The sequence below is a fragment of the Habropoda laboriosa genome, unplaced genomic scaffold (genome assembly GCF_001263275.1).
Source record: "Habropoda laboriosa isolate 0110345459 unplaced genomic scaffold, ASM126327v1 scaffold666, whole genome shotgun sequence".
Classification (NCBI taxonomy): Eukaryota; Metazoa; Arthropoda; class Insecta; order Hymenoptera; family Apidae; genus Habropoda; species Habropoda laboriosa.
Genome location: NW_017100786.1, coordinates 110,332 through 126,741, shown reverse-complemented (window position 1 = coordinate 126,741; position 16,410 = coordinate 110,332). Strand labels below are relative to the sequence as shown.

At 37.7% G+C, this 16,410-nt stretch overlaps 1 protein-coding gene across 1 annotated transcript in view; it reads left to right on the top strand.

Annotated features, from left to right (window-relative positions):
- The window catches only part of LOC108577220 (protein 4.1), a gene marked incomplete at its 5' end in the record, with an annotated part of 173,845 nt that overhangs the window by 127,458 nt on the left and 29,977 nt on the right, over positions 1 to 16,410 (top strand). The window contains 1 exon segment of the mRNA XM_017940351.1: positions 5,489 to 6,067. Within this exon segment, the coding sequence (XP_017795840.1) occupies positions 5,489 to 6,067 (579 nt within the window).

Below are 16,410 nucleotides of genomic sequence, written 5' to 3'. Positions count from 1 at the left end.
GTAATCTTTATTTGAAACATTTTTTAAAACGAGCTATAGTTTGGGAAATAATTGCGTGCGGAACTTTAAATGGGACACCCTGTATACATTACCTTTCTAACACTATCCTTTGTACATTGAATGATTAAATAATGACAATGTGCACAATCTTTAAGCTGACGCGACACCTTGTATCCATTTCTTCAGTCGTTGAACGTTCAGTAATTTTCTTTCTTATAGCGTTTTCTTTTTAATAGTTTCGAGTTTTATTTTGGTGTTTTTATTGTTATTTTTTTACTAAATTTTACTAAATTTTGCAATAAATTTTAATACTCGAAACAGATAAATAAACTATGTAAGTGTTTTTCTGTTTGGGTGAAAGTTTCGAATAATTTACAGAAAATACATTCTTACATGTATCATATTTTTTTGTATTTTATGTTGGAAATTAAGCAAATTGCTTTGAATGTTAATCATTTAATCTCCAATATTTAGGGTGTTTGGCTACTTACCTTAAGTAGTAAATTGGAGAGGTGATTCCAAAAGTCATTTTAAGTCGAAGAATAAGAGTGACGAAAGTGTGTCCGAGGCATCGTTATTTAGTTATTAACAATAAAAATCTGCGCTTGAAACACAAAGTACTGAAATACTGCTTATTATGCGGGAACAGGACAGGCATGAAAAGGTTTTTCTTAAAAGATAAAATCTTTTACTCGATTTCTGCGAGTGCGCAGGTATAATGATGTTCTACGATTCACGTTGACTTTTTATTGTGTTGACACCTACGATAGTTTCTATTACCAGGTAAGCGTGCTATTTTTCGCTTGATACGGCACTGACCTATTCGTCGCGCGACTGTCTAGCCTTTTTGTTTTTACATGGGGGTGTATCATATTTTTTTGTATTTTATGTTGGAAATTAAGCAAATTGCTTTGAATGTTAATCATTTAATCTCCAATATTTAGGGTGTTTGGCTACTTACCTTAAGTAGTAAATTGGAGAGGTGATTCCAAAAGTCATTTTAAGTCGAAGAATAAGAGTGACGAAAGTGTGTCCGAGGCATCGTTATTTAGTTATTAACAATAAAAATCTGCGCTTGAAACACAAAGTACTGAAATACTGCTTATGCGGGAACAGGACAGGCACGAAAAGGTTTTTCTTAAAAGATAAAATCTTTTACTCGATTTCTGCGAGTGCGCAGTTATAATGTTGTTCTATGATTCACGTTGACTTTTTATTGTGTTGACACCTGCGATAGTTTCTATTACCAGGTAAACGTGCCATTTTTCGCTTGATACGGCACTGACCTATTCGTCGCGCGACTGTCTAGCCTTTTTTTTTTACATGGGGAGAATCTTGCATAGACATCCCGCCTCTCCTTGGGGAGAGAGGCGGAGTAGTGTGGGATTCTTACCCAATAAAGTCATGGGGCTACCCTTGTCGGGCATCTGCGCCTCCCTTGTCCTCCTAACTCCGGCGGAACAGGGGAGTGCGCCCCGCTCCGCCCAATTCCGGGGACCGCGTGCAATGGCCCCCACTCGGCCATCTGCGGTTCCCACAGGCCCCCCCTTTCCCCTTAATCGGGAAAGTGGGACCTGCAACACCTCATTGTTAACAGCGGCGCCATTGGGGGGACTAAGGACACCGCCGCTGCTATCATGACGGAGGGAGTGGCCGTACCAACCTCGTGGGGTCACTTGTTTCGCGCATCCGCTCCGCGGCATTCTTCTGCAACATAATTGTTTCGCAGGAGGCCGCGGCACACTACTGGTCCCTCCCCTCCAACGACACCCCGGAGGACTAGCTTCGGGTGGCCCCACGCCGAACACTCCTCCAGCTTATACTGGGGAGTGTCAATTTCTGCTCCGCAATGGTGGCACCCGCGTCGTCGCCTTCTTCCCGGTTCGGCACTGGTACTCACCGAAGCATCTATGTCCAGTAAGCACCTGTGCCAAATCGTACGTGAGTCCATCGTAGGTCCTGCCCAGCCACCTATCCAGGCTGGGCAGGACCGTAGCTGCCTAGCCTAGGCCGACGTACAAAAATTGCCTGCTTCAGGCACAGATTTTAATTACCCAATTAACAAAACCTGCAATTTTGTTACTCTCGACTTTCGTCTTAGAATGGAATCACTTCTGCAGGAATTATTCTTCCAATTTAGTACCTTATGTATACGAACATTCTGTATATTTGAATAGCAATAACAATAAACGTAATCGAATTATAATAATTGTAACGACCAGAAAGTATCTGTGTCGAATACTATCCTTTTCGAGAAATTTTTTTCTGTGCTTTGCCCGCTGTCGCATTGCCTGCCTTTTTGTAGCAATTCAACCTGCGTATTGCGATGCGCGTTGGATTATAAGGTGCGTTTTCGTCGGCGCCTGTGGGAGTCTCTCCATGAAGCGGTAATAGCAAAAATACCAACTATATTAGGTCTATAATTGGTCACTATTTTATCTATTATATTATACATACATATTGTTCGGCAAAGCAAACCTGAAGTCTCTGACGTCATCGCCTGGCCAGATGAAGGCGAAATAGGCGGGTCAGGTCATTCCAAATACTCTTGAACCACAACGGGTCAGGTCATCCCAAATACAGGAAACCACAGGAAATGTATTAATATTTTTTAACAGATAGAAAACTGAAATGTAAATATTTTTTTGCTATTCCTGAATAATAAAAGTAGATTTCAGCACACCAAAAAAATGCTTATGAAGTTAAAAAATTTCTGGCTGCAATGAAAAATAGCGTGCCACCACAGACCGACAGCCACTTTTTACAGCCAATAAAAGTCACCAAGCAGCCACTATTTAATGTTAAAGTTTTGAAAAATTTGACGAAATCAGACAACATATCATCACTTTAACCGTAATATTTCAGCTTTGTTTAAAGATAATATTTCGACCTTGGGCTCATTTCAAAGGTAAAAAAATACCCTTTCTGAATATATATATACAGAATTTTATTTATTATTAGCGAACATAACAGTAATCGCTGCTAAAGTTTCAATTGCTGATTTGTCATTGTTCCCACCCGTAGAATAATTTGTAAAAAATATCATTGGTTTGCTTGAATTTTAACCTGTAAAATAAGCTTATCAAAATGATAGAGAAATTTTGGGAACATGGGAAAAAAAGTAAAGTTTACCATGATGCGCGTCGTTTGGCGTCGCTCAGGCATCTGATGTACAGTTCGCCTGTTTATGGTGTCTGCGCGACGTAAACTTAATTTTTTTTCGAGTGCTCGAAATTATTATTCCGGTCAATTATCGTCTGCTCGTCTGTTTACCGACTGCCCGAACGAGACTCGATCGTCATCTATTGTTCACAGAAGAGTAAGTGCGATAGCTTTATTCTACAGTGATTGGCTGACTATAAGGGAAGACCTAAGAGTAACTGCGATAGCCTTATTCTATCGCTATTGGCTTACTAATAGCGAGTCGTCACAAGTTCCCCTACATCTCCTACTTCAAGGCCCTAAGTCACGCCTGAGACTTCAGATTTGCTTTGCCGGACAATATGTATGTACAGGGTGTTCGGCAATTGATGGCAGAAATTTGAAGAGATAATTCTGCCAAGCCAAAATAAGACGAAAATTAAGAATAACGAAATTGTGTTTGAGACTTTGGTCTTTAGTTATAAGCAGTCAAGAAATGGACTAAAATATTCTTGAAGTTGGACTAACCACTACACACCGGCTGGTGTATGACATTAGGAGACGAGAGTGCCGTTACCGACAGAAACAACGCCGCAACGATATTTTCTTTTTCTGTAGATGTTCTGAGATATGCTACTAGCTGTGAGTCATGAGTCATATGTAGTGGTTCACCGAACCTCAGAGATATTTTAGCGAATTTTCTCCCGTCAATTATCGAACACCCTGTATAATATACCGAGTGAATCAATAAGAACTGCCATCTGAAATAAATCGTTCTTTATTGATTTTATCAAAAATTGTTTTATACAAAATACGTTATATTTGATGGGGCTCATCGAATGGATGCATACTGATTTTTTTATGTCCTTAATTGTCTAACATATCAAGGTGACCTTCAAATTTTTAAATGGGACCGCATATTTTTTTTAATGCAGCATTAATATTTTAATTTTTACGTCACCTTGACGTAAAAAAATCAGGATGCATCCATTCGATAAGCTCAATCGAATACAACGTATTTTGCATAAAACATTTCTCGATAAAATCAATAAATTTATTTCAGAGTTATTTCAGATAGCAATCCTTATTGACTCACTCAGTATATTATTATTTCTTTTTGCATGTAAAATTGATCATACCATAAAATTAAACTATGTTTCTCAATGGTATTATAGTAAACCAATTGTCCTTTGCAATCTTATTACATTTTGTTAATTATTATCTTCTATTCATTATTCATAATATTATAAAAGCTCATTCCATTAATGATTAGTATCGGAAAGAAAGGCAAACGTAAGTTATCAATGATATTATATTAATGAACTCTGAATGTGATATACACAAAACTCGTTGTTTCTCTTGTTTTAAATGAAATAGAAAAATGTTATTTTACACACATTTTTGTTATTTAAATACCAGAACTAAATCCTCATATCAATTCTTTTATCATTTTTCTATTTCAATATAGAGCTATGAACTTTTTCTTGATTAATTTTTACGCAATGTCATTTTGATCATTTAACAATGAATGTATTTATTAGTTGGTTCGAAAGAATAATGTGTTTGCTTACTTCTCCCTTGGAATGCTTTTTCCCTAATGTCACTTACTTGTTTCGAGAGCCTTGCATCTAGAAATGAATAATGTTTGACTAGTCCAATCTCGCACGATAAGAATAGGTATAGTATTGTGAATAAACTGTTATTCATATATTTAAGGGCAATTAACAATGTTCAACGATATCATAACTAACAATATTTCACTTATGAATGAAGCTCTGTTATGGTAGTAAAACATAAGAAACATATTGTTATAATCTTCAGTATTCTCTGCCACAAAAGTATGCACACCTGTTTATTAAATTTAATTTATTGTTTTGGTTTCATTAAATGTCTGGGTTTGAAAATATTCAGTTTATATTGCTGTAATATTAAATGGCATTTGTCGTACGAAATATTTTTCAGTTTCACTTTGTTAAGTGAATTGTAATTTTTTCAGTTAGACACAATATAATACTGAAAGTATATTCCAGGCATTTATCTTTTTAATTGGAATAATTCGTTTAAATTACAAGTGTATGAAAAAAATGAATAATTTAATATTTTGTTTCACTATTTGAAAAATTGAACAGCAATAACTGAACTTCAACTAAAATTTCTGCATAAAAGACAAACGGAAACAGTAAGTTGTGGTTCAACGTTAAGTGATTTATATATTATTTCAAATAATTGTCATTTATAAATATTAATTGATAAATAGATTATTTACAAAAATAGTGATTTAGAATTGTCGCTTTTTTGGCTTTTTAGATAGTTGATTTGTCTTTTCCTTTTCTTTCTGTTTGTTTAGCAGTAGACCAAAAAGAAACGCATGTGAGAGCCACCCACAACACCACCACTACCATCACCACTTCCAACACCACAACAAATTGTGCGAAAGTTAGAACGAAATACCCTAAGAGCACGCTGAATCGACCGCAACCGTTGTACAGTCAGAAAATAGTAATAGGCTCGGAGGAGTTAGTCGGCCATAACATTGATAACGTCGTCAGGCAACGTATAAATGCCCTGGAAAAGAGTCCAAAGGTGGTTAGATCGACTGCTCTGATAATAAAGAGTTCGAAAGTGTCAGCGAAGTCTCTCAAAGCTGGTAAAGAAATCACGAACGAGATGTACACATTCCCTACAGCCGATTCGGGAACAATCATCACGACGGTGATAGACGGTCCGTTCGATTCCAACATGGGTAAGCCAAAGTTGCGCTGGTCCAACAAGCAGGTAAGCATGCTCGCTTGCCGGGAAAATGAGATTTTGTACCGTGACACCATTACTACGGCCAAAGCAACAAACGGTAACGTTGCATCGCCAACAACTGATGTCGAACACGTTAGAAACGGAGTCGAAGTTACGAAACAGCGAGAAAGGACAGGTAAATCAGACGATGGCTTCTCCTTCATTCATTAACAACACATGCCAGCCATTCCACATCAAATCGTATAACAATGCGAATCGTGCTTGTCGCTTTTTCACTCGCTGCGTTCATCGGTAGCCTCGAGAAGTTGAATTATGTTAAATTTTAAATTTCGATCTCGAATGGTTTCCCAGGTATTTAATTGAATTAAAGTTTTACAAAATTTAAGGAAATCTACCGACATTTTATCATTTTATTCGTAATATTTAGATACTGTTCCCTAATATGTGCACAGTTCTGTTTAGTATTAATCAATATATCAATAATCAATGTTGTCATTTCAAATAGCAACTTAACGCTACGCGTGGAAATGCATCGATTTAAAACAAATACCGTGCAATATCTGAAATTGTACTCAGGAACATATACCATGTTGAGAAAATAACTGTAAATGAGTAAAGGGACAATTTTATATTTACAGTACTTGAGCAGATATAGGAACAAGGAAGTTGACACAATAGCGTCGAAAAATCTATCCTTTAATCTATAAAAGTTCATATCTTGCTGGAAGAAAATTGCAGAAGGTGAACCTGCTTTCACTGTAATGATTCTTGCCTGAAAATGTTATTGGAAGAAACACCCAAGCTAAGATACCAACTTTTATTACCGAATTAATATGCCATTATGTAATCTTTTTCCTAATTTCTATAAACATTAACGTTTTCCGTGTTTAAATATATATTTTATAGAAGAAAATCAAATAACAATGACACAGACAGTTTCTGTCGAACAGCTCGTATCCGTGCTGATTTTACATGTTTTCTGCTGTTTGCGTGTCCCAATAACTAGTAAACAGTTCTTCATTGTGCTGTAGTTTAACCTGTTTCTGTCATTCGATCAATACATTCGATCAATTCGTACATACATAAAGTGAAAACTGTGAATGCATTGGTAATATATGACAGATAAAGATTGCGAATCTAATTACGAATCAAGAAATTGAGACTTCTAAGTACTGTCCGTCGCTGAGAAGATGACTAGGCAAAGGAATGTGGGTCTGATTAGTCAGAGTGAAGGGGATACATCTCTTCTCACACGTATTTTCGGCTCTAACGCCCTATTTGCTGAAGCGCTCATGTTTGTTACCGTGATCTTATTTCTCGGTTGGAAGATATCACGATGGATGTTTCCCTATTGGTTGTTTAGTTTTAGGTTAAACTACGTTGTTCGGTTTTTTTTAATATGTACACTCCGTACACGCTCTGATTCTCTCCGTATATATTCTGCTTTCGGGCTTGCGAAAGCTACCTTTATACATCTTTTTGTAGCTGCTAATGCGGAAAAAGGGCCAATCAACGCCTTTCCTAGAAAAAGTACTCTTTCGCGAACCCTTATTGGCAGGGAGATAGAAGCGATGCAAGTCAACGGTGGGGGTGATCGGTCGCGTGGTTCGTGTTGAGGACACGACAGCTCACTTACGCCAATCTGACCGCCTGACCAAGAAAACATTCTCTCCGTACATATTCTGCTTTCGGGCTTGCGAAAGCTACCTTTATACATCTTTTTGTAGCCGCTAATGTGGAAAAAGGGCCAATCAATGCCTTTCCTAGAAAAAGGACTCTTTCGCGAATCCTTATTGGTAGGTAGATAGAAGCGATGCAAGTCAACGGTGGGGGTGATCGGTCGCGTGGTTCGTGTTAAGGACACGACAGCTCACTTACGCCAATCTGACCGCCTGACCAAGAAAATGAATAAATGTATCGAGAGCGAGTGAAATAGTAAGAAGTGAGTGATGAAGCGAACCTTAAATCATTGACATAAACATAGAATTCAAAATATTAGAGGAAAAGATCTAAATATGGGCTACCACTTTTATTTCAGGATTTATTGTCAAAACTATGCATGAATGTTAAGATGTAACACTTGAATATGTATCGATAACATGTTTACTATATGATACAAAATCAAAATAAGCTGAACAAAAGCAATGTATATTACAAATTATATATTTAAAATAAAAGGGAATATCTTCATTTTTAGAAAACTGGTCCAGATATGGATTACTGGTAAAATAATCGAAATGAAAAGTAAAAACTGCATATTTTCAGGTTGAAATATTTAAAAACATGTTCAAAATGTAGATAAACTTAAACTTAAATGCTATTTACAATATTCACAATCTATTTACAATAGTCACAAACGTATATACCTTTTATATGTCTTTCTTTTTAATGTTCTGGTATTTTTCTTATTACAATTCTCATAGTCACCGAATTCTGATATTGGCTAGTCCATAATAGCCCATATTATAAAGCTACTAGCTTTGTAGCCCAAATTTAGATCATTTGGTCAGGAACGTTTAGAGCGATGATATTCATTACAACGCTATGATCTTCATTACAAAACTTATACTAAAAAGAAGCTTACAATGTCAGCAATGTAGTACTCTTAGTTAATTAGCTCTCAGTTTAATGGATTATAGCTGAAACAATAAAACGGACTTACCTGAAAAATGTTTTGAAATAGCCAAATAAGAGAAATAACACGTTTTGCAACACAGCACGAAGACAAAATAAATACAGGTCATTATCCCCTCCGCAACACTTCTTTTGTTTATAAATCGTAGTTTCATCCTTCTTTTTTTTTTTTTTTTTTGACGCGGGGGAAATCTTCCAAAGACACTCCGCCTCCCCTGGGGGAGGAAGGCGGGGTAGTGTGGGATTCCTACCCACTAAAACCCCCGCGGTGATCCTCGTCGGGCGCGCTGGAGAGCGTATGTAACTTTGTATGACTTCTGCAGCCCTCCCCGCGCCACGGCATGCACCACGGCCTCGGCAGAGGAGGCGGTTACACAACCGCCCCCTCCCCGTAACTCCGCCCGTAGGCTCGGCGGCGTCGGAGGACCACGCCCGGTGCCGCCCCTTCCCTGGGGGATCGTAGTTTCATCCTATGTTCAATAAGGTCACGCACTTAATATATTCAATACTTCAACTAGCTCATATTTAGACCTTCTCCTCTACTATTAACCCTTTCTGTGCGATGAATTTAGCATAGCAGACTGTAAATTTTTAACCACGGGTATAAAATTTGTTGTTTTGACCGTATCATTTTAAAATTCGGTTTATTAAATTAAGATGGATGTGTGTAAAAAATCAAATTAAATACTAAATTAAGATGGAAGTATACCACAAAGCTGCAACATATAGCGTAAACAAATTTTCAAAACGCCTATAGGCGCCAATAGCAATGAAAGAGTTAACATGACCTAAAAATTTCCTTGCTTTCCATATGTTCAAAAATGTATTAACATTAACTTTTTATAACACTTATAGCAATTTTATGTGTTATATATATAATTTTATGCAGCAGCGTAATCACAGAGTATTTTTAATTAAAAGTTGTCCATTTCAGTCATGAAGTTCATTCAGTCGTGAACTCCCCAAATTACTGTGTTAAAAATAATTTGATAACGGTTATGATCATTTTTATCAGCATAAACTCTGTATGGCGGCCAAATGTGACTAACATTTTATGACGATAATCCACCAGCCCGAAGTTTCGTTGCGTGACCATGAGGTTGCAACACCTAAGTTGCCAGTTGTCACTGACATTCTTGTATTTTACACGACAAATATCTTCATTATTAAGAATTATCTTTAAATAAATTGAATTTTCAGATGCATGAAATTTCATAAAAAATTAATAAGTGATTTTCTAATGAAAAAATTATGCTTCTTTTTAATACATCAAGGTAGTACCACTTAATGATACATTTAATTATTTATAGGTATGTGAAGGAAAATAATGAAGTTATGTTAACAATACAGTAGGGTCCCCATATCTGTGGTTTTATTCGCGGAAGATCACAGACCGTGCCCCTCGTAAATACGAGAATTCTACTACTATGTCAGAGCGTGTTATTCGAGCCGAGTAGTGGGGCCTACGGGAGTGTCAAGAATGGTCATCGGGTGGAGCGCGCGGAGTACCCTTCTTGCCTCTGTGCCTATCCCACTAGTCATCATTTCAGCGACTGACAGTACAGGGAGCTCACCTTAAATACAAACAATGAACCTCCAATAGTTAAAACAGACACATTCATCAATGACCACCTAAACATATGCTGCTATAACCATGAATAATACGTTTACAAAAATGGACCAAGCAATTTTTCTTGAATCACACGACGAAATTTCAATTAATGAATACGCTTCCATCATAAGTAAACTAATTGAACTTAACGGAATAAGATTCATATCTCGAATATAAAATGGAAAAATATGTATGTACATATACAGGGTGTTCAACGTAAGTTATCACGATTTTTCAGGCACTTCCGGTAGTGTGAGGAGAAAAAGATGCTTGAAATAAAAAAACATCAGTACTCGATCGTCAGTGAATTGCAGAAATAAAAATTGGGAAAAAACTAGTTTTTCTACAAATAATAGGAGTCACTGTAAGACGCAAAATTAACAAAACAAGCACAATCTTAGCTATTAAGCAAATGTATGTTTATTTCGCAATTTCCGCGGTTACTGCGATGGCGGGGTGTCTGTCTAGTTCAACGGTTATAACCAGAGTGCCCTTTTCCGCGTTCTATGCCTGCGTCGCTCCGAAAAACTGTTGGAGTCTCCTAATCCAAACTGTCCGGGGAAAGGGCTTAATTTATGACACCCTCAAGTATCCGCGTGCTTTCTCTTCCGGTGACCTTAGGTGACAAAGACCAGGCCACCACTCCATCGCCTAAATCTCGCGTTCCTTACATCACCTTCATTTCTTTAAATGGCACTGTATAACTTTTTCTACGTAATGTTATAGGCGACTCTGAAACGAATTCAATGATGTACAATATCGGTACATGCGTTCAACAGCTTGTTAAGAAAAACATTTTTAATGTGATATAGAAGTCCTTGTGAAGGCGTAAGGCCTTGGTTATACGTATTGGGGTAACACTTAAATCGGAGCAATTAAGGATCGACGTTGCGTACAAAACAAACTTTATTAAAACCGGCGAAACATGACGTGCGCATGACAATACAGAGAGTGACTCGAGGATGGAAAAATAGGGCTATTTATTTATTTATGACTGTGTAAGAGTGTTGAGAGGAGAGTTGGAAGGTGAAAAGTCCAGTGTGAGGAATGGTGAAAGTTGGTGACTAATTGTGGATACAGATAGGACTAGGACTAAGACTAAAAGAAAGACAATATTTGAGGGTCCAACAGGACGAACTGGCATTCTGACGAACTCAATACGTCAAAACAATCAAATATGTATACAGATTCTTATGAATGTATGATTGTAGTCTTCAGATGTTTCATTCGTCAGAACGTCAATTCATCCGAAACGCATCCATTATGACCACAGCTTTACGCCTTCAGAAGGACTTCTATATTACATTGAAAATGTTTTTCTTAATAAGCTGTTGTACGAATGTACCGATATTGTACATCATTGAATTCGTATCAATGTCACCTACAACACTACGTAGAAAAAGTTATACAGTGCCATTTAAAAAAATAAAGGTGACCTCTATGATTTGTGGAAAAAATAGTGTAAGACGAATAATATACAAGGGCGCTTAAAGTGATGGCTAAAATAACACGGTTGTTATATTTATGTTTATTCTATTCTTTATATATGAGCGACGATGTAGCATACAAGACATAAGATATTAGACTGAGACTCGTCTAGGCGAGCTACCACGCCATAGGCCCAAAAACAAAAGACTGTGTCTATTTCGCCATTGCTTGCCTCCAGATGTCATTGCTATTCGATTCTCAACAACGGTAGTTCGTTCTCTAGTAACAATCGGTAATTTTGTGTCCGCTGCTGCCCTTTTCCCATTTTTATATATTCCCGCCGGCCGTTGGGACTGTGCAAGCCTTGAGGTGGGGGCGCAGCCTGCAGTCATCCTTGTCTAAGGCCCCCTGCGGCTTGGGTCTCGCGGTCATCGCCTAGGCACGTCATACAGCGCCTTACAATAGTATTTTCGCATTTTTTATTTTTGCAATTTATGGTAATTATTCACAGTAGGGGAAGCAGTTCCGACGGCCTTGATTTTGACATATGTTGTTAAGGACATTCTCCTGAGCAACTTCCAAAAAGTTTTAGCTGTTGCTCTTTATTCATTAAAAAGTTATTAACGAATAACTGCCGTTACCACTACAGCAAATTGTGCCTATAGGTATACGGCCCTGGCAGCGTATGCGTCAGCATGGACCGCCGCTTATACAGGGTGTCCCGTAACTCCTGTAATACCCGGAAATGGGCGGTTGCTGGGGTGACTCTGAACAACTTTTTCCTTTACCAAAATGTTGGTTGAAGCTTCGTTTTTGAATTATTAACGAAAAACACTGGCCAATCAGCGCGTGCGTAGAGCGCTCGGTCGTGGTCGTAAACAAACGCATTGACACAGCGTGGGTATCGAGGAAAGCGTGCGGCAAATGTTACATCGTCTTAAATTAAGAATAATATGGAATTATTCGTTATTCATGAGTAACAAATAAACTAGTAAGTCTTTTAATAACTGTGTTCGATACTTTTATTCGTTATCCGAAAGGAATAAAGTGGAATAAAAGGAATAAACATTACTTATGAAAAACTTACCCATTCGTCCACGAATTAACCTGCTTCGACGGAAGTGGGTCGTTGACAATGGGTCATTGTGCCGATCCTGACCTTTCAAGGCAATCCTCAACAGCTGATATTACGGCCGGGTCGGTGAACTCACTTCACTGCACGGTTAGTTTTAGTGCTCTACGCGCGCTCTGATTTCGTCCACGAATTAACCTGCTTCGACGGAAGTGGGTCGTTGACAATGGGTCATTGTGCCGATCCAGACCTTTCAAGGCAATCCTTAACAGCTGATATTACGGCCGGGTCGGTGAACTCACTTCACTGCACGGTTAGTTTTAGTGCTCTACGCGCGCTCTGATTGACCAGTGTTTTTCGTTAATAATTCAAAAACGAAGCTTCAATCAACATTTTGGTAAAGGAAAAAGTTGTTCAGAGTCACCCCAGCAACCCCCCATTTCCGGGTATTACAGGAGTTACGGGACACCCTGTATGTGTTCTCACGCAGCCATTCAATTTGGGTCTATCAAAAGAATCCACTGCTTTAGATACGTTTCAGATATTTTTCTCGGAAAAGTTAATTGCTTTTATCTGCGAAAAAACAAATAATTTCCATAAAAATCTAGGGCAAACTAAAATACATGCAGCTCATTCACGTGTAAATACCTGGACAGATACTTCAGCTTCGGAAATGTATTTATTTATCGCTATTACTATGTTAATGTCAAGAATGAAAAAAACATCTATTAGAGAAAAAAAAAAATAAATGATTCTGTTAAGGTTTTTGCAGTTACTGTTCAAATTATTTCAGGTACAATCATTATATTTTGCATCGAAACTTCAAACTTATTCAGCCCAGCGTGCACTTTATCGTAAAAAGTGGGCAGCCCACAGCACACGCTTAACGTCGCACAACTCAGCGCTGAAAGGGTTAATCAGAAAAATCTCACCAATATGCTAAACAAATTTTCAGTTAGAAACAAATAAAATTAAAAAAGTTATTGTATTATGAACTGTCAAGTCGTGAACTCTCATCAAAAGAACCACGTCTCGCATCGCATTACACACTTCGCATGCTTGACTGACTTTGAGAAAGATGACATATGGGTAGCAATAGCGTATGCCTAGATGTAGGAGCAGCTAGGCGACAGTGTGAAGAGAGCTCGAGTAGCGACAATGTAAGAGATATTACTGGATTGCTTTGTGGTACGATGTAGTGATTGAGTATGATAGGAGGTGCTTTCTTAATAAGTAAGTGTTGTTCAAATTATATTGTGTTTAGTTTCATTTTAATCAGAACAAGCTCACCAATATGTTAACTTTTTCATACAGAAAAAGTTAAAAATAAAAATACTGGTGTTTAAATTGTTCGGTTGCCTCGACCCTCGTTTCATCCTTATCTTTTATTCGTTGTTCTTATCTTCGTTCGGCAAACTACAAAGGCGGGCTGCGACTCTCGAAAACAGTGTCACCTCTATCCAACTGACACCTCTCGATTCCGACCAGGGCGACAATATGAGAGAAATTATTGTAATTGGTGTTGTAAGGTGGGAGTCTAGAGATATGCGAATGGAATTCTTCATTACAATAGTCTTGTATTAATCATTTAACTTCCTTGGTAATTGAGTTTAGCTTTTGTCAGAAAGTACTCTAAACTCAGCGTAGGGTGGGCGTAAAATTCACTAAACGTATCTACGTTCTTCACAACAATACATATATTTTACTCAAAATCTGTATCTACGTAATCGGCCATCGTTTGGAAAAGTGTACATTGAAGGTCTCGGGAAGAGTGAGGACGCGTCGTCCTGCCGATCCCTGTCCACCCCTACGCGAACAGGTCCAGGGTAAAACCCAAAGGGGCGAGTCGTCCCCACCGAGCGCGCTGGGCCTGGCTTCAAGATGCTTATTGAAAGGAGTTTTTTGCTAGATGTAGTTTAGTTTGCGTTTTTGTTTAATTTCCAGTAAAATATATTTCGGATAGGAATTTATGTAATGCTTATTTACGTTTTGTCCAGTAGCATACCATCCTGCCTTTTGAATCAGATTAGTAAAGTAATCTATGACTGATTCTATTTCTGCAGGGTTTTTCAAATTTACATGACAATCTAAGTTTTCGTCGATATATTGTTTGAAGAGTATCCAGTCTGTGGTACTGTTGCAGAGAGACGTTTACGGGGTTGCCTGTGTAATTTAGAATAATCGGTGTATGGTCGGTGCTGAGATCGAATGAAGTCATTTAAGTCTGGAGTTTTGTCACACGTTGCTGGCCAGGATTTTACCTCTTGGCGATGTTCTTTTGAATCCCCATAGCCCATGTTTGGCGTTATAATCTCCACCAACGAGAAATCTGTTTCCTACCGACTTAAAAAATTCGGAGTAGTGTTCCATTGTTAGTTTGTGTTTGGGAGGAAAATAGACAGCGGACAGATTGATTGAGTCTTTGGTAGTTTCAATATTTACCGCAGTTGTTTGTAAGTATGTATGGTTAGTGTTACTGTGAAGATGATGTTTGATGTTTTCTTCGATAATTACTGCGGATCCACCATGACCCCTACCAGACGCGTGTTTAGTATCGTACATCGTATAATACGGAATCTTTATGTAGTATTTATCTGTTAAGTGTGTTTCAGAAATAAGGATTACATCGATATTATTGGTTTGAAGGAAGAGTTTTAATTCCTGAATCCTCTGCTGTAGACCGTTAGCATTCCAAATTACAATTTTTAGCTCGTTAACCATTTTTATTTTTGTTGTTAGATATCATGTTGGTTAATAGTTGTATCATAGTGTTTATTTGTTGGGTCTGTTGTTGTAATAGTTTGATTTTTTCTAGGAGCATGTTTGTCATAAGTTCCGTATTTTTAGTTGATTGCATAAGTAGTTTCTTAATTTCCGAGGTTTCATTGTTTGGATCATTGTTTTGGTTTGGGAGGTAACATTGGGTTTGTGTTTACGTTGATAATGCTTGGGCGTAGCTTTTATTAATTGTATTGATCTGTTGGACTTCGTCGTTATTATTGTGATCAGGTGTATGATTTCGTGGAGAGATTTTCGAATTGTCAACTACTGTTCTTTGCTTAAGAGCTGGGTACAATATCTGCTGGAGTTGTTTCCTTATGATACAACCTTTATAACTGGCAGGATGATTGCCCTGCCAGTTATAACATTTCACATTTTCTATCTTACCTTCCAGAGGATAGTTGGAGGTTAAGTGCTTACCTGCACATTTAACGCACGCGGGAGTTCTGTTACAGTAATTCCTTGTATGGCCGTTAGCTTGGCATCGTATACACTGGGGGATGTCTCTTTTCTCTTTAAGCGGCTCAAAAGAAATTACGCTATTTAGTAGCCGATTAATTTTATATATTTCCTTGTTGTTAACATTAGATTCCAATTCGATGAAAAAAAGTGGTAATTGCTGTTTTGTATCATATTTAACTATGTTATTAATTTGTCTTACATAATGATTTAGCTCTTTTAATTCTTCAATGATTCTTTTAACATTGGTTTTGGGGTGTATTTCTCTTAGAACAACTTTATAACTTTTGTCTTTTTTTAGCTGATAAGTATGAAAGTTAGCGTTCTTTTCCTTTAGGGATAATAAGTACTATTTTACTGTAGGTTGTTTCGGCTTGGATTTTGACTTGGTTGTTTTGTAGCTGTTGTAATGTGTATTTGTTGTCCACTGTTTCTTTTAAAAATTCCAGTAGACATTCGATGATTTATGCTTTAATATGAATTGGAGACGGTTTCGGGTTGAGAAGTGTTATTGGTAACGGACTCCAAGGGT